The sequence below is a fragment of the Semicossyphus pulcher genome, unplaced genomic scaffold (genome assembly GCF_022749685.1).
Source record: "Semicossyphus pulcher isolate SPU_LCO1_2020_fin unplaced genomic scaffold, fSemPul1.0.p SCAF_16, whole genome shotgun sequence".
NCBI classification, from domain to species: Eukaryota; Metazoa; Chordata; class Actinopteri; order Labriformes; family Labridae; genus Semicossyphus; species Semicossyphus pulcher.
Window position 1 is genome coordinate 26,947,501 of NW_027211670.1, and position 21,358 is coordinate 26,968,858.

Sequence of the window (21,358 nt, forward strand, 5' to 3'; positions counted from 1 at the left end):
GTGTTCATCGTGTTCGTTGCATTTATTATGTTTGTTACGTTTGTTGTGTTCATTGTGTTTGTTACGTTTGTTGCGTTCATTGTGTTTGTTACGTTTGTTGTGTTCATTGTGTTTGTTACGTTTGTTACGTTTGTTGCGTTCATTGTGTTTGTTACGTTTGTTGTGTTCATTGTGTTTGTTACGTTTGTTGCGTTCATTGTGTTTGTTACGTTTGTTGCGTTCATTGTGTTTGTTACGTTTGTTGCTTTCATTGTGTTTGTTACGTTTGTTGTGTTCATTGTGTTTGTTACGTTTGTTGCGTTCATTGTGTTTGTTACGTTCATTGTGTTTGTTACGTTTGTTGTGTTCATTGTGTTTGTTACGTTTGTTGTGTTCATTGTGTTTGTTACGTTTGTTGCTTTCATTGTGTTTGTTACGTTTGTTGCGTTCATTGTGTTTGTTACGTTTGTTGCGTTCATTGTGTTTGTTACATTTGTTGCGTTCATTGTGTTTGTTACGTTTGTTGTGTTCATTGTGTTTGTTACGTTTGTTGCGTTCATTGTGTTTGTTACGTTTGTTGTGTTCATTGTGTTTGTTGTGTTTGTTACGTTTGTTGTGTTCATTGTGTTTGTTACGTTTGTTGCGTTCATTGTGTTTGTTACGTTTGTTGCGTTCATTGTGTTTGTTACGTTTGTTGCGTTCATTGTGTTTGTTACGTTTGTTGCGTTCATTGTGTTTGTTACGTTTGTTGCGTTCATTGTGTTTGTTACGTTTGTTGCGTTCATTGTGTTTGTTACATTTGTTGCGTTCATTGTGTTTGTTACGTTTGTTGCGTTCATCGTGTTTGTTACGTTTGTTGTGTTCATCGTGTTTGTTACGTTTGTTGCGTTCATTGTGTTTGTTACGTTTGTTGCTTTCATTGTGTTTGTTACGTTTGTTGCGTTCATTGTGTTTGTTACGTTTGTTGCGTTCATTGTGTTTGTTACGTTTGTTGCGTTCATTGTGTTTGTTACGTTTGTTGCGTTCATTGTGTTTGTTACGTTTGTTGCGTTCATTGTGTTTGTTACGTTTGTTGCGTTCATTGTGTTTGTTACGTTTGTTGCTTTCATTGTGTTTGTTACGTTTGTTGTGTTCATTGTGTTTGTTACGTTTGTTGCGTTCATTGTGTTTGTTACGTTCATTGTGTTTGTTACGTTTGTTGTGTTCATTGTGTTTGTTACGTTTGTTGTGTTCATTGTGTTTGTTACGTTTGTTGCTTTCATTGTGTTTGTTACGTTTGTTGCGTTCATTGTGTTTGTTACGTTTGTTGCGTTCATTGTGTTTGTTACATTTGTTGCGTTCATTGTGTTTGTTACGTTTGTTGTGTTCATTGTGTTTGTTACGTTTGTTGCGTTCATTGTGTTTGTTACGTTTGTTGTGTTCATTGTGTTTGTTGTGTTTGTTACGTTTGTTGTGTTCATTGTGTTTGTTACGTTTGTTGCGTTCATTGTGTTTGTTACGTTTGTTGCGTTCATTGTGTTTGTTACGTTTGTTGTGTTCATTGTGTTTGTTACGTTTGTTGTGTTCATTGTGTTTGTTACGTTTGTTGCGTTCATTGTGTTTGTTACGTTTGTTGCGTTCATTGTGTTTGTTACGTTTGTTGCGTTCATTGTGTTTGTTACGTTTGTTGCGTTCATTGTGTTTGTTACATTTGTTGCGTTCATTGTGTTTGTTACGTTTGTTGTGTTCATCGTGTTTGTTACGTTTGTTGTGTTCATTGTGTTTGTTACGTTTGTTGCGTTCATTGTGTTTGTTACGTTTGTTGCTTTCATTGTGTTTGTTACGTTTGTTGCGTTCATTGTGTTTGTTACGTTTGTTGTGTTCATTGTGTTTGTTACGTTTGTTGTGTTCATTGTGTTTGTTACGTTTGTTGCGTTCATTGTGTTTGTTACGTTTGTTGCGTTCATTGTGTTTGTTACGTTTGTTGCGTTCATTGTGTTTGTTACGTTTGTTGCGTTCATTGTGTTTGTTACATTTGTTGCGTTCATTGTGTTTGTTACGTTTGTTGCGTTCATTGTGTTTGTTACGTTTGTTGCTTTCATTGTGTTTGTTACGTTTGTTGCGTTCATTGTGTTTGTTACGTTTGTTGCTTTCATTGTGTTTGTTACGTTTGTTGCGTTCATTGTGTTTGTTACGTTTGTTGCGTTCATTGTGTTTGTTACATTTGTTGCGTTCATTGTGTTTGTTACGTTTGTTGCGTTCATTGTGTTTGTTACATTTGTTGCGTTCATTGTGTTTGTTACGTTTGTTGTGTTCATCGTGTTTGTTACGTTTGTTGTGTTCATTGTGTTTGTTACGTTTGTTGTGTTCATTGTGTTTGTTACGTTTGTTGCGTTTGTTGCGTTCATTGTGTTTGTTACGTTTGTTGTGTTCATCGTGTTTGTTACGTTTGTTGTGTTCATCGTGTTGTGCTTTGTGTGAGCAGTGAAGTAACAGCAGATGGTGCGTTCAGGGTCACACTCCTCATTCTGTGACTGTTTCCCAGGAAGACAGAAATATTCAGCTACACTTCATCTCTCCATTGACTCCCATGCATTCATACATTTAACATTTAGCCGGCCAGGGGCCTCTGGGGGCCCCGAACATTATTCTGCTGTCAGTCACCCTGAAACGCGGCCAGTAATGAGATTCCATCCAAAACCCACCTGCAGCATGAAGGGAAATCACACCTACGCTGCTAAATGATTGACAGCACACCGTCCTCCCATAATCCCACACTGCACTCACCAGAGACCCTCACAGACAGGAGAGTGAACCCCCCCAAAAGTTCTCACATCAGGTATTCAGAGTGAGAAAAGATGAGAGCAGGTCCACCATCTTCATCATCTTCATCATCTTCATCATCATCAGCTACGAGCAGACGACAGACCAAAGACTGAAGATCATCGTATTAGCACGTTCTCACAGTCGGGGGGGTTGTCCACCTCATTTAATGAATCAAAGGCTCCAGTTTGTTCACACAGAGAAACAGAAGAGTGAAAACAATCTAACAGAAGACAGGAGATGAAAACAGCGTGACGTTTAAGAGCCATCATGTGATCGTATTCTTTAACAGCGTTAGAGGTGTGTGTTCTTCAGCTTTCACTTTCACTGCTGGAGCAGAGCTGCTCAATAAACTCGACGAGGGTTTGTCCTGAACGCTGAAGGTTCTTCACGCGTCTGTTTCGAACATGTGAGAACGCACACCTGATCTTTGATCTTCTGTTGTGTGTGTGTGACAGTGTGAGTGAGTGTGTGTGTGTGTGTGTGTGTGACAGTGTGAGTGAGTGTGTGTGTGTGACAGTGTGTGTGTGTGTGTGTGTGTGTGTGTGTGTGAGTGTGTTACAGTGTGTGTGTGTGTGTGTGTGTGTGTGTTACAGTGTGTGCGCTCTCACCAGCGGTCTGACCCTGACATGTTTCCTGTTCACTGGACGCTGCTGAAAACACAAGAGACCTTCCCATCATGCATTTCAACAGGCGGGGAGGAGAGAGTCCATCCATCCATCCATCCATCCATCATCCATCCATCCATCCATCCATCCATCATCCATCCATCCATCCATCCATCCATCCATCCATCATCCATCCATCCACCATCCATCCATCCATCCATCATCCATCCATCCATCCATCCATCCATCCATCATCCATCCATCCATCCATCCATCATCCATCCATCCATCCATCCATCCATCATCCATCCATCCACCATCCATCCATCCATCCATCCATCCATCCATCCATCCATCATCCATCCATCCATCCATCCATCCATCATCCATCATCCATCATCCATCCATCATCCATCCATCCATCATCCATCCATCCATCATCCATCCATCCATCCATTTATACATCATCCTTCCATCCATCCATCCATCCATCCATCTATACCTCATCCATCCATCCATCCATCGATCCATCCATCTATACCTCATCCATCCATCCATCCATCCATCCATCCATCCATCTATACCTCATCCATCCATCCATCTATACCTCATCCATCCATCATCCATCCATCCATCCATCCATCCATCTATACCTCCATCCATCCATCCATCCATCTATACCTCATCCATCCATCATCCATCCATCCATCCATCCATCCATCATCCATCCATCCATCTATCCATCCATCCATCCATCCATCCATCCATCATCCATCCATCCATCCATCCATCCATCCATCCATCCATCCATCATCCATCATCCATCATCCATCCATCATCCATCCATCCATCATCCATCCATCCATCCATTTATACATCATCCATCCATCCATCCATCCATCCATCTATACCTCATCCATCCATCCATCCATCCATCCATCCATCTATACCTCATCCATCCATCCATCCATCCATCCATCTATACCTCATCCATCCATCCATCCATCCATCCATCCATCCATCCATCCATCCATCTATACCTCATCCATCCATCCATCTATACCTCATCCATCCATCATCCATCCATCCATCCATCCATCCATCCATCCATCCATCTATACCTCCATCCATCCATTCATCCATCCATCCATCTATACCTCATCCATCCATCATCCATTCATCCATCCATCCATCTATACCTCATCCATCCATCATCCATTCATCCATCCATCCATCTATACCTCCATCCATCCTCCTTGCTTTAACTCCTCCCTCCTCCCCCACAGCCTCAGAGAAGAGGGGGAGGTAGGAATGAGATTAATACTCAGGGGGAGGAAGACAGGAGGGGAGGAGAAGGAGGGTGAGGTGAAAAGAGGGGAGGAGAGCGTATGATTCCTCATGGGACAGAGGGAAGGAGCGAGGGAGGGGGGACGCAGCAGGGAGGAGGGGGAGGAAAATAAGAGACAAGAGGAGGAGGAGGAGAGGGGCAGGAGGAGGGGGAAAGAGAAGAGTGTAACCAGAACCCGTCTGAGCTGTACAAAGAGCCACTCTGCTCAGTCAGACAACCTCTCAGTGACATCACAACCTAACTGATGACTTAAACCAGCCTGATGTGATCTCCATGTGTTTGGACACACCTGCACCATGTGCTGTCAGAACACCTGGGAAAAAGGTGTTTCTGACAATAAGTCCACCTGATTTGTTCATCATGTAAGAAAAACAACTCTTCAAATACATAATATAAACACTGAAGTTACCTTTAACGAACAACATTTCCCAGGATGCCGTTTGATGTTTAAATATCATGATGTGATGTTATTCAAATACATTAATGTATGTGTGTGTATGTGTGTGTGTGTGTGTGTGTGTGTGTTTGTGTGTGATGATTATTGTTTACAGATCATCCTGCTGCTGCAGACTCACTCTGTCTCTGTCATGTAGTGATGACAGTATCACACACAATGACATGTTCAATTATAAACACACACATCTATACACAACACACACACGCGCGTGCACATACAGGCTGTGCAGGAGAAATGTGTTGCTATTAAAATAATGTGTCTGAGAGAGCATGAAATACATTCAGGAGAGAACACACACTGCATGATAATCTGTGTGTGTGTGTGTGTGTGTGTGTGTGTGTGTGTGTTACCTGTCGATGATGACAGGGTCTGACGGCGTCTCGTTTCTGTTTCCGCAGCTCTTCTTATCACAGCAGCGACTGACACAGAGACAAAGACAGAATAATAAAAACACACCTGTCAAATGTTTAGTTTTGATTTCTCTGCTCAGAAAAATAAAAACACTGAAAACACTGCAGGTGAAACATCATACAGGTGCCACATTACATAGCACAGGTACCACATTACATAGCACAGGTGCTACAGTACATAGCACAGGTACCACATTACATAGTACAGGTGCTACAGTACGTAGCACAGGTACTACAGTACATAGCACAGGTACCACATTACATAGCACAGGTGCTACATTACATAGCACAGGTGCTACATTACATAGCACAGGTGCTACATTACATAGCACAGGTGCTACAGTACATAGCACAGGTGCTACAGTACATAGCACAGGTACCACATTACATAGCACAGGCTACAGTACATAGCACAGGTACCACATTACATAGCACAGGTGCTACAGTACATAGCACAGGTACCACATTACATAGTACAGGTGCTACAGTACGTAGCACAGGTACTACAGTACATAGCACAGGTACCACATTACATAGCACCACATTACATAGCACAGGTACCACATTACATAGCACAGGTGCTACATTACATAGCACAGGTGCTACATTACATAGCACAGGTACCACATTACATAGCACAGGTGCTACAGTACATAGCACAGGTGCTACAGTACATAGCACAGGTACCACATTACATAGCACAGGCTACAGTACATAGCACAGGTACCACATTACATAGCACAGGTGCTACAGTACATAGCACAGGTACCACATTACATAGCACAAGTGCTACAGTACATAGCACAGGTACCACATTACATAGCACAAGTGCTACAGTACATAGCACAGGTACCACATTACATAGCACAGGTGCTACAGTACATAGCACAGGTACCACATTACATAGCACAAGTGCTACAGTACATAGCACAGGTGCTACATTACATAGCACAGGTACCACATTACATAGCACAGGTGCCACAGTACATAGCACAGGTGCTACATTACATAGCACAGGTACCACATTACATAGCACAGGTGCCACAGTACATAGCACAGGTGCTACATTACATAGCACAGGTGCCACAGTACATAGCACAGGTGCTACATTACATAGCACAGGTGCCACAGTACATAGCACAGGTGCTACATTACATAGCACAGGTGCCACAGTACATAGCACAGGTGCTACAGTACATAGCACAGGTACCACATTACATAGCACAGGTGCTACATTACATAGCACAGGTACCACATCACATAGCACAGGTACCACATTACATAGCACAGGTGCTACAGTACATAGCACAGGTACCACATTACATAGCACAGGTGCTACATAGTGAAGGTAATGCAGCACATAGTACGGGTTCTACAGCACATGCAGTATGGTCTAAAGGTAAGCAGTTGAGTAGGGTGACACCTGACTGTCTTCAAGTCTATCAGCATGAGATGTGAAAGTCCTCGAGTCTGTAAAGACCAGGTGTAACTTTTCTATAGTCACCATCAGGTGTGATTGTCCTCAGGTCTATTAAGACACCATGTGGTCTTTGAGTCTTTTAAGACCAGGTGTGACTGGACTTTTGATTATCGAAGCAGGGACGGATACACCTGGTACTCGTCCTTGGTACGTTCAGACCAGGTGTGACAATGTACAGAGTTTATTTGGAAAATAAGGTAGGGTCAGGTAGGGTCGACCTTGTCTAAGGACAGTCACACTGTGATGAGGACCTGGACCAGGTGAGCTGTTCTCCAGACTCTGTGGACAAGGTCTGACAGTCTTTTGAGGTCATCAGGTGTGTTTGGACCAGGTTTTTGTGTGATATAAGTACAGTCACACCTGGTCTAAATAGACCTGAGTCACCTGGTTTTATACATTTTGTCCCCAGGTGTTTCCTGACCAGGTCTGTATGTCCTATTCTTAAATAATGAGTTGCTGAGTGAGAAGTTCAGGTGGGATTCTGACCTGGTCCTACATGTTTGATCTGTGGAGGCCAGGTACAGTCCAGGACCAGAACCTGCAGCTTTACAGGCAGATGTTCTTACCTGCACATGATCTCGTGTGTGAGCAGGACTCGGCACATCTCTGGATTCTTGTCCTGACCTTCATAGATGATTGCCTGAAACACACACACACACACACACACACACACACACAGGTATGATGTAGCAGGTTGTGTGGGGACATGTTGGATCCAGCTGTGGACCCTCATAAGAAGCGTTCTGTAGCAGATTTCTCAATCACAGCCTGATTCATTACATTAATTCTGAACGTTTATTAGCATTATAAACATTATTAGCATAATAAGCATAATAAGCATTATTAGCATTATTAGCATTGTAAGCATTGTTAGCATTGTCAGCATTGTTAGCGGTTAGCTGAGTGTGATAAGCAGAATGAGGGCAAACATTTGATCTCTGAACAGCCTGCAGACGTTCATGTGAAACATCTGGAACCAAATAATGAAATCTTTCTCACAGAGACGATCACATGACGCCTGACGATCACGTGATGCCTGACGATCACATGACGCCTGACGATCACGTGACGCCTGACGATCACGTGACGCCTGACGGGCACGCTCGTTAACTGCTCACTAACTGAATGACTCGTTAGATTTAAACGCTCCACCTGCTGCTGCTGCTTTCTATTAGTGTGAACTACAGACAGAGAGCTAACTGGACTGAGAGTTTAAACCTGCAGCTCTGTGAGCGCCCCCCCTACAGGCCACTGTGTGCATTACAGACAGTCTGCACAGCTTGTCCTGAAGGGTGTGCTAGACAAATCTTGAACATATCAAGAGTTCCTACTCTAAAAAGCAGGAGGCAGAGCAGGAGACTTCACTTTCTCTTGGACCAAACACAAAATGAATCTCTCTCTTCATCTGAACCAACATGACTCGAGGACGAGGACGAGGAGGAGACGCAGAGGAGACGCAGAGGAGACGCAGAGGAGACAAAGTTACGAACAACGAGGAGACAAACAAGAGATGGATAGGAGACAACAAAGAGACGAAGAAGAGACGGTGATGAGACAAACAAGAGATGACGAGACACCAACGAGACAACAATGAGACGAAGAAGCTGTTGAGGAGATGATGAAGAGATGGTGAGGAGCTGATGAGGAGATGATGAGGAGATGATGAGGAGCTGATGAGGAGCTGATGAGGAGCTGCTGTGGGTCTAACAGATGGTGGGGCTTCAGCCTCTCAGGTTCTCTCAGGTTCATGAGCTTTGTTTCATTCAAAGCAGCAGATTCACTCTGATGTTCGTCACTGTCTGTCTGACTGCGGCTCACACTGCGACGTGATAAACAAGATCAATATAAGAAACAAGTGAAGGGCGTGCCACAGACACAACGCTCAGTGTAACCTGGTTAAACATTGACCTGTAATACTGAGAGCTGGACTGTTTAACTTTCTTTATGACACTTTCACTAATTACAGTTTAAAGAACTGTTGAAGTCAGAACAACGTTTTCAACAAGTGGAAACAGAGCTTTGTAGGGTCGTTCGATTTTTACTCTCTGATCATAAAGTCAACACTGTGTGAAGAGTCGGACCGTGGTCCACAGAGCTGCTGCTGCTGCTCAGGCTGATCACTGAGTCCAGTACACGGATATTAGAGAATATAGACACACATCCAGGAAATATATCAGCATGAAGGTGGAAACAGAGGAGGAGGAGGAGGAGGAGGAGGAGAAGGAAGAGGAGGAGGAGGAGGAGGAGGAGGACGGATGGTCTGTTGGAGGAGACAACCCACAAACTGTCAGAAAATCACCTGCCTGAAATGCTGACAGCTCAGACTGCAGCAGGAACAACACGCTCTTATTTTGAAATATCTCTGTCTGCTTTTAGCAATGGGACGCACATATACAAATAGAACTATAGATCATGATCATGTAATAAATTATCCTGTTATTAATGTTGATCAATTTGATCAGACTACTGATCGATCAAGTTTCTGATAGCCAAACATCATTTCATCTCATAATCAATAAGCAACAACCAGTGATCAGTGATGAGATCAGTGATGGTACCTGTTTGGTCATGGAGTCGATCAGCCGGACGTACAGGTCCTGCTCCGTTCTCACTCCTGAAACACAAACAAACACTTGATCGTTTCATTATGTTAAAGTTTCCTGTCATGTTGATTGTTGACATCGTCAGGCGTGTCGTCACCGTTGCTGTACAGCAGCTGCAGCTTGTAGTGAATCCCGTTGTTGGTTTTCTCTCCGCTCGGCTCCTAAAAACACACAAGACCAGTCAGACTAGCCCACCCTGAAAGGTGCGTTTGGTTTCTACACCTGATGTACTCTTTGAGATCGACTTTTCTAAAAGTGTGACCTGTGTGAAATCTGGAGGGGTTTGATTCTGAAGTCAGCTCCTGCTGGGGGGTGATTAGATTTAAAATGTCATGACGCTTTGAACTTTAGCATGTGGGGGTGCATTTGGTTTCCACCTCCTGTGAGCTCCTCCCTGTTTCCCTCTTCTTCAGCAACTGAAGACACAAGTTCAAACATGTGCGGGGTGAGATGGGTGTGTTTGATTTCTATTCTCAGCGTCTTTGTGTATGTTATGTGTTTGTTTTCTGAACTTTTGTTTTGGACCGGACCATGAGGTGTGCTTGTTTTGTGTCCCAGGTTCCTTCCAGTTTCTCACCTTCTCCTTCTCCACAAAGTCGACGTAGGTGGTGCGTTCGATCTCCACCGGCTGACCCTGCCGGTCGTACAGCGCCAACACGAAGTGGAAGAAGTTCGACTTCCTCAGATTGGACGGAGGCTGCTTCTCAAAGTGAGCTCGGGCTAATCCCACCCCACTGAGAGACGGACAGGCAGACAGACAGAAATAAATAACTTCATTTTCAGCACTTTTGAGCTCAAACTGAGATGAAAGTATTTAATCATCAATAACAGTTTGCAGACTTCACTGAGTATAACTTACAGAACACATTCAGATTGAAATGTTTAATTGAAACAAACATTTGCAGGTAAAGTCAACACAAAGACACACCTGATGTTTTTACTGTATTGAGACTAAAACTAATCTCAAAGAGAAACATAAATTTGAGTTTTATGGTGGCTCATATGTTTTCAGGTGGGGGTATCATGTGACCCCACCCACCCGCCCGTCCCTGGTGAGACACATCTAACGTGCTTAAATTATACAAAAGAGACTAAATAAAACCTGAAGGATGAAAGAAATCTTCATGTAGAATAAATCAGAGTTCAGATTCAGACAAACACCTTGTCATGTTAATGAAGGTAAAATTCAGTGAAGATTTATCAGATAAATATTCATTAATGTGAATGTTCAGTGAGACGTGACACCAAGCTGCAGGCTTTAACCTCCACATGAATGAATCATGTTAACAACAACATGAGAAAACTTCAGGGAATATTAACTTTAAATTCACTGTTCATGTGTTCCTGTGGAGCTCCATAAATATTAATGTGAAGAAGTCAAACTGCAGCTTTGACCCCGACTGCAAACATCGGCCTCATTATAAAACCAGAAATGTAACGTGTGTAATATTTGTGTATTTGCACTAAAAAGACAATCAGAGAGAGAGACATGCTCGAGGACGACACAGAAACACACGTTCAGGACATTAAATGTATTAAATTATAAAAATAAAGTAAGACACATTTTTTTTTTCAGTCTAATGTTAAACATGTTAATTGATGATAATAAAGGAGGAAATTTTTCTATTTGCATGACTTCAACCCGAAAGACCATTTAAAATCTGCTTCTTCAAATCCACACCGATAATCCATACCACATCTACACCACATCTACACCACATCTACACCACATCTACACCACATCTACACCGCATCTACACCACATCTACACCGCATCTACACCGCATCTACACCACATCTACACCGCATCTACACCACATCTACACCGCATCTACACCACAACTACACCGCATCTACACCGCATCTACACCACATCTACACCACATCTACACCGCATCTACACCACATCTACACCACATCTACACCGCATCTACACCACATCTACACCGCATCTACACCGCATCTACACCACATCTACACCGCATCTACACCACATCTACACCGCATCTACACCGCATCTACACCACATCTTTACCACATCTACACCACAACTACACCGCATCTACACCGCATCTACACCACATCTACACCGCATCTACACCGCATCTACACCACATCTTTACCACATCTACACCACAACTACACCGCATCTACACCACATCTTTACCACATCTACACCACATCTACACCACATCTACACCACATCTACACCGCATCTACACCACATCTACACCGCATCTACACCACATCTTTACCACATCTACACCACAACTACACCGCATCTACACCGCATCTACACCACATCTACACCGCATCTACACCACATCTTTACCACATCTACACCACATCTACACCACATCTACACCACATCTACACCGCATCTACACCGCATCTACACCACATCTTTACCGCATCTACACCGCATCTACACCGCATCTACACCGCATCTACACCACATCTTTACCACATCTACACCACAACTACACCGCATCTACACCACATCTACACCACATCTTTACCACATCTACACCGCATCTACACCGCATCTACACCACAACTACACTGCATCTACACCACATCTTTACCACATCTACACCACAACTACACCGCATCTACACCACATCTACACCACATCTTTACCACATCTACACCACATCTACACCGCATCTACACCACATCTTTACCACATCTACACCGCATCTACACCACATCTTTACCACATCTACACCGCATCTTTACCACATCTACACCGCATCTACACCGCATCTACACCACATCTATACCGCAACTACACCGCATCTACACCACATCTTTACCACATCTACACCGCATCTACACCGCATCTACACCACATCTATACCGCAACTACACCGCATCTACACCACATCTTTACCACATCTACACCACATCTACACCACATCTTTACCACATCTACACCACAACTACACCGCATCTACACCACATCTACACCACATCTACACCACAACGTTTTTTTATAACGTTTCATGGTCTTTCACTGTTTTTCTTTTTCTTTCTCTTTATTCATTTTATTCATTTTTCTCTTAATTTGCATTGCTTATTGCTCGAAATGCCTCTGTTCCTGTTTTGTCAGTTTTATTCTTTTGAATACTCTCTGTTTGGCCTCATTGTTGAAAGTTCCTTAAATCTGTTTTGTATTCCGTAATCTTCCTGAGTTGCGTTTGTTTTGTCTCAAAGCACTTTGTAAACATTCTGTTTTTAAAGTTGCTATATAAATAAAAGTTATTATTATTATTATTATTTCTATTATTATTATTATTATTATTATTATTATTATTATCTATGTCTCATCTATATCATATGTATAATTAATCCATAACTTTAATCTATACCACATCTTTATCACATCTATGCCACTTCTATACTTAATCCATAACTGAAACCTATACCCCTGGCTCTTAACTGGTTGGTCGGGACCCAAAAGTGGGCCACGGACCTGTTTTCACTACGTCGCCGATGTTTGCTTGAAAAAAAGTTGAGGCCACGTCTTTGTTGCGCTTTTATTTTGAAGAACATCTGCAGGAGTAGTTTATTCACATTCCATGTATCCACTGATTGGGTAATCCCTGCTACAGTTACATTTAAATTCTTGAAACTTGATGAGCCCTACAGTAGTTGCATTTATGTTGCACTTTTTCTCTTTATTTCTGTTGAAAAAGGCTGTTAATTGAATGATTTTTGGCTTTTTGGCTTGCTATTATACTGTTGTGTTTTGTGATGTTGACTTACTGTGATGTCCCGTTCCACCTCCGTTCCAAACTGCACAGATTTTAATTTAAAAATTTGGGTCGCAATCCATCATTAAGGAGGTAATGGGTCCTGAGGCTAGACCAGTTGAGAACCACTGATCTATACTACATCTATACCTAATCCATAACTATAATCTATACCACATCTATACCTAATCCATAACTATAATCAATACCACATCTATACCTACAGCAGTGGTTCCCAGCCTTGTTTCCTTGGAGCCCCCCTGCTTGTATCTAAGAAAGGCCGAGCCCCCCCAGCCCGCACACACATTAAAACAATAAAGTGATTCTTTCCAAATCTGTATTGGTAAAAACACCAATCAGCCGACAGTTTGCAGAGCTGTGGCCTACAGAGTAGAATATATATATTTTAATAGTTGAACAGATTTTTGATTATCAGGTAAAAGCTTTTTTAATGATTTTATTCAACATGTGCAAATCTAATCTTGACAACCTCAGTGCAGACAAAGCCTTGCACACCCCCAGCGATCTTTGGTGGCCACCTAAAGGGGGTCCGGACCCCAGGTTGGGAACCACTGATCTATACCACATCTATACCTAATCCATAACTATAATCTATACCACATCTATACCTAATCCATGACTATATTCTTTACCAATAATTTAGACCGATAATCTTTACCACATCGGGCACAGTGTGGTAAAGAAACTGTGAACACATTTTTAGGAACCGTTTCCCTCTCTGAATCTTTGCAGATAATCTGCAACAAACACGAACCTGAAGATTCATCAGATTATTAAAGTCGTGAGTTTTATTTTGTTTTTATTGAAGCTGTGTTTCTTAAAGAGATAAAAACGTTTTACACTTTAAATCAAACTTAAGGTTTTTTTAAAAATCTGATTTCTACTTTTTTTGCAGATTTGAGTTTTAAATGTCGGTAATAATTATAACAATAATTATAATCAAAATTATAATCATAATTGTGATAATGAAAATTTTACAGGTTAAAAAAACTAAAAATAATGTTTCTGCAGAATTCTGATTCATCGTAAATGTATGGTTCATTAAAATAATCTGAATTTGATCATTGATATAAAAATGTTTTATTGTATTTTTTATAAAGAAAGTTTCACATATTTAAATAAACATCAAGTTTCGTCTGCAGCTGTGATTCAGTGACGCTCACAGAGACCCGATGGATCGACTCCTCCGTGTGTTCTGTCTCAAAGCAGTGACCATTTTAAATTCAATAATTAACTTCACTGATTAATACACTAAATAATGAACTTAAAGATAAACTTAATAATGAATAAAAAACTAAATAATGACCTTTGTACATGTTAAAAAAGACCTATCCTTCCTGATAGGAGCAGATTTACTGTCAGCACGTCTTTAGTCATAAACTCTGTAAATTATTATTATTTTAATGCTTCACCTTAAAGTTGTTAAAATGTTCATATTAAAAAGACAAATATACAAATATAAGTTAGAATATTTATATGATATATTAAGCTTCAGCTGCACAGACCTGGCGTGTCCAGACTTGAGACTTTATTTTAAACCTCTGAAACAAGAATTTAATTTTTTTCTTTATTTAAATGGACCATTTCCGTGTTTCTGTTCCACTGCTGCCTTAAAGGAAATGTTCTTTATAAACTGTTCATATTTCATAGACGTAAAAAAATATGTGATTTTTCAGCTCTGACGCACCGACGGACTTCCTTTAAATAAAACACTTTGATTTAATAAAGTTGGACTTTATTTAAATGTTGATATAAATGAAATTTAAGCAGGAGCTCTGAGCGTCTGTGTTCACAGAACGCTGCTTTATCAGAATGAAAAGATGTGACAGATGATCCTGTTTGATCGGCAGCTCAGTGTGATGTTAACATGCACACAAACATCTTATCAATGTTCATTTCACTGTGTTAACCCTCCTGATGTCACACTTTGACCTTCACACACTTTAAATCATCACCTCTATTATCAGTAAATGTGCTTTAGTCTGAGTGAAGACACTTTCAGCAGAGAGTCAACCTGAAAGGAGCTTTTGTCAGCGGCTGAGGTTCAGCAGCTTCATTCATCTTTATACTGGTGGCCTCGGGTCAGACTGTGACTCTTCTTCTTCCCTGTCAGAGACATCAGCCCCAGAAAAACTCTGATGAGGATCGATGCTTCTGACTGCCTCAATCAAACGGAGGAAACATTAATAATAAGCTCTTTTCTGTCCTGTTAACCTCACTCTGTTCTGTGTTCACCTCCACAAACACTTATTATATACACACATATTATTATCGTATTATTATATCGTTGTTATTATTATCTATAATCTTTATCTGATGATAAAGTCGTGATAATGACCTGATCAGAGAATCATTTGTCTTTAAACTCAGAAACACTTTTTCTTTTTCTCATCCTGTAAAATTTCATTTCAGTTTTTCTTTATTTCTACTGTGAGTAAAGTAAAGTAAGTAAATCACTAATGTTAGAAATTATCTGAGAAATCATAAAGTCTTTTTTCCACAACAAAATCAATAATTTTGTCGTCTTTTATTAAACCTCCTCACACAGCTGAAGCTGTTGTTTCTGTGAGCTGCAGAGAGCCGATCAGAAATGAATTTAAAGCAGCTCCTCCAGATCTAAACGTGCCGACTGAGCGGCTGTTAGTCCGTGGGGACTACAGCTCCCAGAATCCCTCTGGGGCGGCAATGAGTTTACCTCTGGGCGGCCGTGTTGGCGTCCACCACGCCGGCTGAGTGCATCCAGGAGCGGACAGCCAGCGGTTCCTCCTTCATGCTGGCCGTGGCCCCGCGGGGCAGGTTGTCCTGGATCCCGAACATCTCCAGGGCCCCGACGCTCCGACTGCCGATGCTAGGGCACGACGACAAAACCACACGAGGAAAACTCGAGAATAAAAATCAGCAGTAGAAGAAAGTCCAGCAGAAAAAAGGCAGCGCTACAGGACGGACGCAGGCTCGATCTGCAAATTCTTCACCAACATGGAAACACCTCGAATTCCGAAACTGGCTGGCGAGGACGGAAGAGAGGACGGAGGAGAGGACGGAGGAGAGGACGGAGGAGAGGACGGAGGAGAGGACGGAGGAGAGAATGAAGAAGGAGAAGAAAAAGGAAGCAGGAGTTTTATTCAACTGCAGAACTTTTAAAGATTTAATTCAACTTTTACTCTGAAAGGATGACGGAAAAGATTTCCTCTCTTGGAGTTTATTTTTAGGATGTTTGGATTTTTAAAAAATTCTTTGCCATCATGTTGGAACCTGGCGTGAAGGAAGGAAGGAGGAGGAGGAGAGAAAAAAAGAGAAAAGAAAAATAAAATCCTTAGAGGACGAGAAATCGAGGGGAAGAACAGAGCCGGGTCCGGACGGCGAATCGAGTGCGAGCAAAGTGTCTTTTTTCTTTTCCCCAAAGAGAGGAGGAAGAGGAGGAGAGAGGAGGAGAGGTGGGCCGATGATGGAGGGATGAGGAGCGGAGGAGAAACTCTCAGCCCTGCGGCCCCACAGGACTGGACGCCAAAACCCAAAAACCCCACGGGTCTTCCTCTGAGCTGCTGACGACATCACAGGGGGCGGGGCGTGACCATATAAGGACAGGAGAGGTGATAGAGTGAGAGTGTATGAGGAGAGAGAGGAAGAAAGAGAGAGAGAGATGAAGACAGTGAGAGGGAGGAGGAGGAGAAGGCGGGCACTCGAACCGACCAACCAGAGAGAGAGAGAGAGAGAGTGCCCTTGTGCAGTCATTAACTCTCTCTCTCTCTCTGCCCCCCCTCCCACTCTCCCCTCCCTCTCTCACTCTCTCTCTCTCTGCTCCCCCCCCTCTCTCTCTCTCTCTACCCCCCCCCCACTCTCTCTCTCTCTCTCTCTCTCTGCCCCCCCCTCTCTCTGCCCCCCTCTCTCCCACTCCCCCCCCCCCCCCAGTTAAATACAGAGTCTGCACTGGTTTCACTGGCTGGTTTTTCTCACCTCCCATGAGCTGATAAACTTTCAGTATTTAAAGGTACAGTACATGTGCTGCTGGTGGGAAGCCGGTTAGGGGTTCACCTTCAGAATAAAAGACTGCAGAAGAGTCCACATTTGAAAAGCTCCGGTGTGTTTCCATCCTGTTGTGTGAATCACTGGTTGATGAAGATAAACAGCTGGTGGAGTGAATTCCTCGGTCGCCACAGAAGAAGAAGTCACACATGCTCACGTTCTCCGCCTGCTTCCTCTTTAACACCTGACGCAACAGGAAACAGTTTTACAGGCTGCTTCTGTTTCCTCTCCGATCAACAGCCCTCACATCTGGACGTCATGAATTCTGTTTTGTTGATGTTGAGAGTGAATTTTCAGGTTTGTCGTGAGGAAACAGTCGTGTATCATCGGCGTAGAAATGTATACAAAGTCAAAGATAAAAGATGAAAAAAATCAACGGCCCGAGTACTGAGCCCTGAGGAACCCCGTGCTTACGGTGGTCATTTTCACACTGACAACTGCTCACAAACTTTACATCACTTCCTGTCTGGATCTATTTGCACATGTAGAAGCTGATTGTAATAGCCGGTGGTCTTTATGTGTCCGACTGCTGCCCAACAGGCTGTTTAATGTTTTACAGTTCTGTACAATCTGTTTCTTTCTTCATTACTGAAACAACACGATCAGCCTGCAGACACACACCAATGATTCTGACCAACAGACAGGAAGTGAGACAGGCTTTTTAGAGTAACAGCGCTCCTGTCTTCTGGGGGCGAAAGGCCTCCGAGGCTCGGAGGGGTGGACCGAGTCTGGACCGAGGAGATGAAAAACAACGAGGAGAGGAAGGAAAAGAGAGAGGAGAGGAGGAGAAGAGAGGAGAGGAAGTCAGTTTAAAGAGAGGAGGAGAAAGAAGAAGATTTATGTTTCAGAGACGACTCAGAGAGGAAAAGGAGAAACTATAATGTCTTTCCAGCAACAAAATTCAAACAAAGAGAAAAGGATCAACAAGGAGGAGGAGGAGGAGGAGGAGAAGGAGGAGGGGGAAGTAGGGGAGAGAAGGAGAACACACCGTCTTCCTGCAAAAAAATTCAACCCAGAAGAAAAAGATGAAGAGAAGAAAAATACGGTAAAGAGAAGAGGAAAGTAAAACATGATGAAGGAGAAGAGAAAACAGGAGGAGGAGGAGGAGGAGGAAGAGGAGGAGGAGGTGCGTCTCCTTCTGGAAGAAGATCTGGTGAGTTTTTTATTCTCCTCATATTAATTCTTAAAAACAAACTAAAGTCACGACGTCTCCTCAGGATGGACGTGAAGCAATGACAGTAACAGACAAGTGCTTAAATATAAAGGTTATTATTTATAATATAGATGACATCATTATAATATTATTAAGGTTATTTATAATTCTACATTATATCATTGATAATTATACACTCATATTAATAAGTCTGCAGGTTTTCTCCTGCTGGTTTCTGTCTCTAATAAAAAGCTGATCATTTAAAGGACGAATAACTGAGCTGTCTGGGGGGGGGGGGGGGGGGGGGGGAGCGGGAGGAGGGAGAGGAGCGGGAGAAGCGGGAGGAGGAGATGGCAATCTGGTTTCCAAATGAGGCTTCGTTCTTTTGGGACAAATCCTCGACCTGCAGAGAGGAGGGGGGGTCACCGACACAACACTCTCCTCCTCCTCCTCCCCCTCTCCTCTCCTCTCCTCCTCCTCCTCCTCCTCCTCCCCCTCTCCTCTCCTCTCCTCCTCCTCCCCCTCTCCTCTCCTCCTCCTCCTGCCCCGATGTTGTAAAAATGCTTCTTGTATTTCAGTTGATCATTTCAGCTGAAAAACATTAGCTCTTTTTTAAAGTATCAGATTTCTTTTCTTCGTTCATAACAAACGTTTAAAATCAGAAACATTTTGTGTTTTTATTGATTTTATTTTTTATATTTCTTCTCTTTCTTCGTCTCTGTGTTTCAAACGTTCATAAATAAGACGACAGTTTTCATTCCAAGAACAAAGCGACGCACAAATGAGATCAAACAAATATCACATCAATTTATCTCATCTTAGATTAATTTACATTATTAATATTAAATATTTCTTATACATTTACACAGAAAGAAAATTCATGTTGTATGAAGTAAATAAATCCATCAGTGTTTCTGCTTCAGTAAAAACACATCATGTGAAACACAGATGTCAAAGAGCGTTAATATTTCCTGACAGATGTTTCCTGTATAGAAATGTTATATTTATAAATGTATAAACATCGTCACACGTATTAATGATAGAAATCACACTGGCCTGACATCAGTTTGCCTGGTGGCTTTATTTCAGTGTGTCGGCTGCTCTCTGATCAGACCTGCGCGCTCGGCTGCAGACGCTCGGTCCCTCTGACGGGATCAAACTTTATTTTTACACGTTTTAATTGATGAGTTTCCTCCTTTGATTTAATGCAGCCTTAAAGTGGATCTTTTCTCTCTGAGGATCTGAATGTGAAAGCTTGTGCTGTCTCATCCAGAGACGTTTCTGTCTCAAACCAAAAACCAGCACATCTAAATTAATTCCACCATAAAGAAAATAAATTTATGTTTCAGGTTTTTAGAACTAAAAGCTCTGAAATCTGTTTTATTTTGTTCTCACGTTTCTTTGACTTTGTCTATAATTTCCTCTATAATTAAAGAAGTTCTATCGAATCTTAAAAATCATGTTTTTAAATAAAGTTTTTAATGTTGAGGAATAAAAACACAAAATCAGATTAAATGATGACAAAATAAAGGTGTTGATGTCTTTATCATTAATGTTTCAGCAACATGGAAACGAATACAGATTATTTAACATCATTATTTTATTATTATTATTATGATTATTTACATTATTATTATGATTATTTACATTATTATTATTATTATCTACATTATTATTATTGTTGTAATTATTAATAATCGTAATCTTTTTCTGCAGATGAGACGAGTGAACGAGCCACAGCGCTGCAGAGTGTGTGTGTGTGTGTGTGTGTGTGTGTGTGTGTGTGTGTGTGTGTTAAACCCTCCTCATCTTTATTGTGTGTGAAGTGTTTCCTTTTGTGTGTGTGTGAGACGATGTAAGCACCTTCCACACACACACACACACACACACACACACACACACACACACATTTGCATTTAAATAGCGACATCAACCAGCGTTCGCACCAGCACAACGGCGGGTTTCCCAGATGTCACAGCAAAGTCAGATGGGCCAGCTGTCACACACACACGCGCACGCACACACACACAAGCACACACACACACACAAACACACAGACAGCTGACTCGGTGAAAAACATTCATTCAGTTTAAACTACGACAGCGTTTGAACACAGCCAGTGTGTCTGTGTGTGTGCGCATGTGTGCATGTGCATGTGCATGTGTGTGTGTTAAAGATCAGTAGTGTGTGAGAATAAAACATTACACTAGTGATGTCACTATCAACGTGAACAGGAAGTGATGTCACTATCAACGTGAACAGGAAGTGATGTCACTATCAGCGCGAACAGGAAGTAATGTCACTGTCAACGTGAACAGGAAGCAAAGTCAGTAGACTTGTTGGAGATGACTGCTGTTGTTGTTGTTGGATACAGGAGTTTGTACACCTGAAGCTTCTCTCCTCTCTGTGCTTCTGTTTTCATCTTTACTGGTTCTGTTGTCTTCTTCTCTGTTGTCTTGTTCTGTGGTTCTGTTGTCTTCACACCTAACAGACATCACATCACAGGACATCACAGACCCTCTCCTGGACCCCCTGCAGTTCTCCTACAGAGCCAACAGGTCTGTAGATGACGCAGTCAACATGGCCCTACACTTCATCCTCCAGCATCTGGACCCAGCAGGAACCTATGACAGGATCCTGTTTGTGGATTTCAGCTCTGCCTTCAATGCGATCATCCGGCTCTGCTTCAGGACAAGCTCTCCCAGCTGAACGTGCCCGA

General features: G+C 42.2%; 1 protein-coding gene across 10 annotated transcripts in view; it reads right to left on the reverse strand.

Annotated features, from left to right (window-relative positions):
• Positions 1-16,280, reverse strand: part of ebf3a (EBF transcription factor 3a) — a 59,285-nt gene extending 43,005 nt beyond the window's left edge. For 9 of the 10 annotated variants that reach the window (XM_069663967.1, XM_069663965.1, XM_069663958.1 and 6 more), the window contains exons 1-6: positions 16,159-16,280; positions 10,265-10,421; positions 9,785-9,848; positions 9,643-9,698; positions 7,651-7,724; positions 5,545-5,613 (exon numbers count right to left, since the gene is read on the reverse strand). In XM_069663967.1, coding sequence (XP_069520068.1) covers positions 5,545-5,613; positions 7,651-7,724; positions 9,643-9,698; positions 9,785-9,848; positions 10,265-10,421; positions 16,159-16,280 — 542 coding nt within the window. The remainder of the gene's footprint in view (positions 1-5,544; positions 5,614-7,650; positions 7,725-9,642; positions 9,699-9,784; positions 9,849-10,264; positions 10,422-16,158) is intronic. The other variant, XM_069663964.1, reaches the window with a different exon arrangement.
• Positions 16,281-21,358: the final 5,078 nt, after the last annotated feature.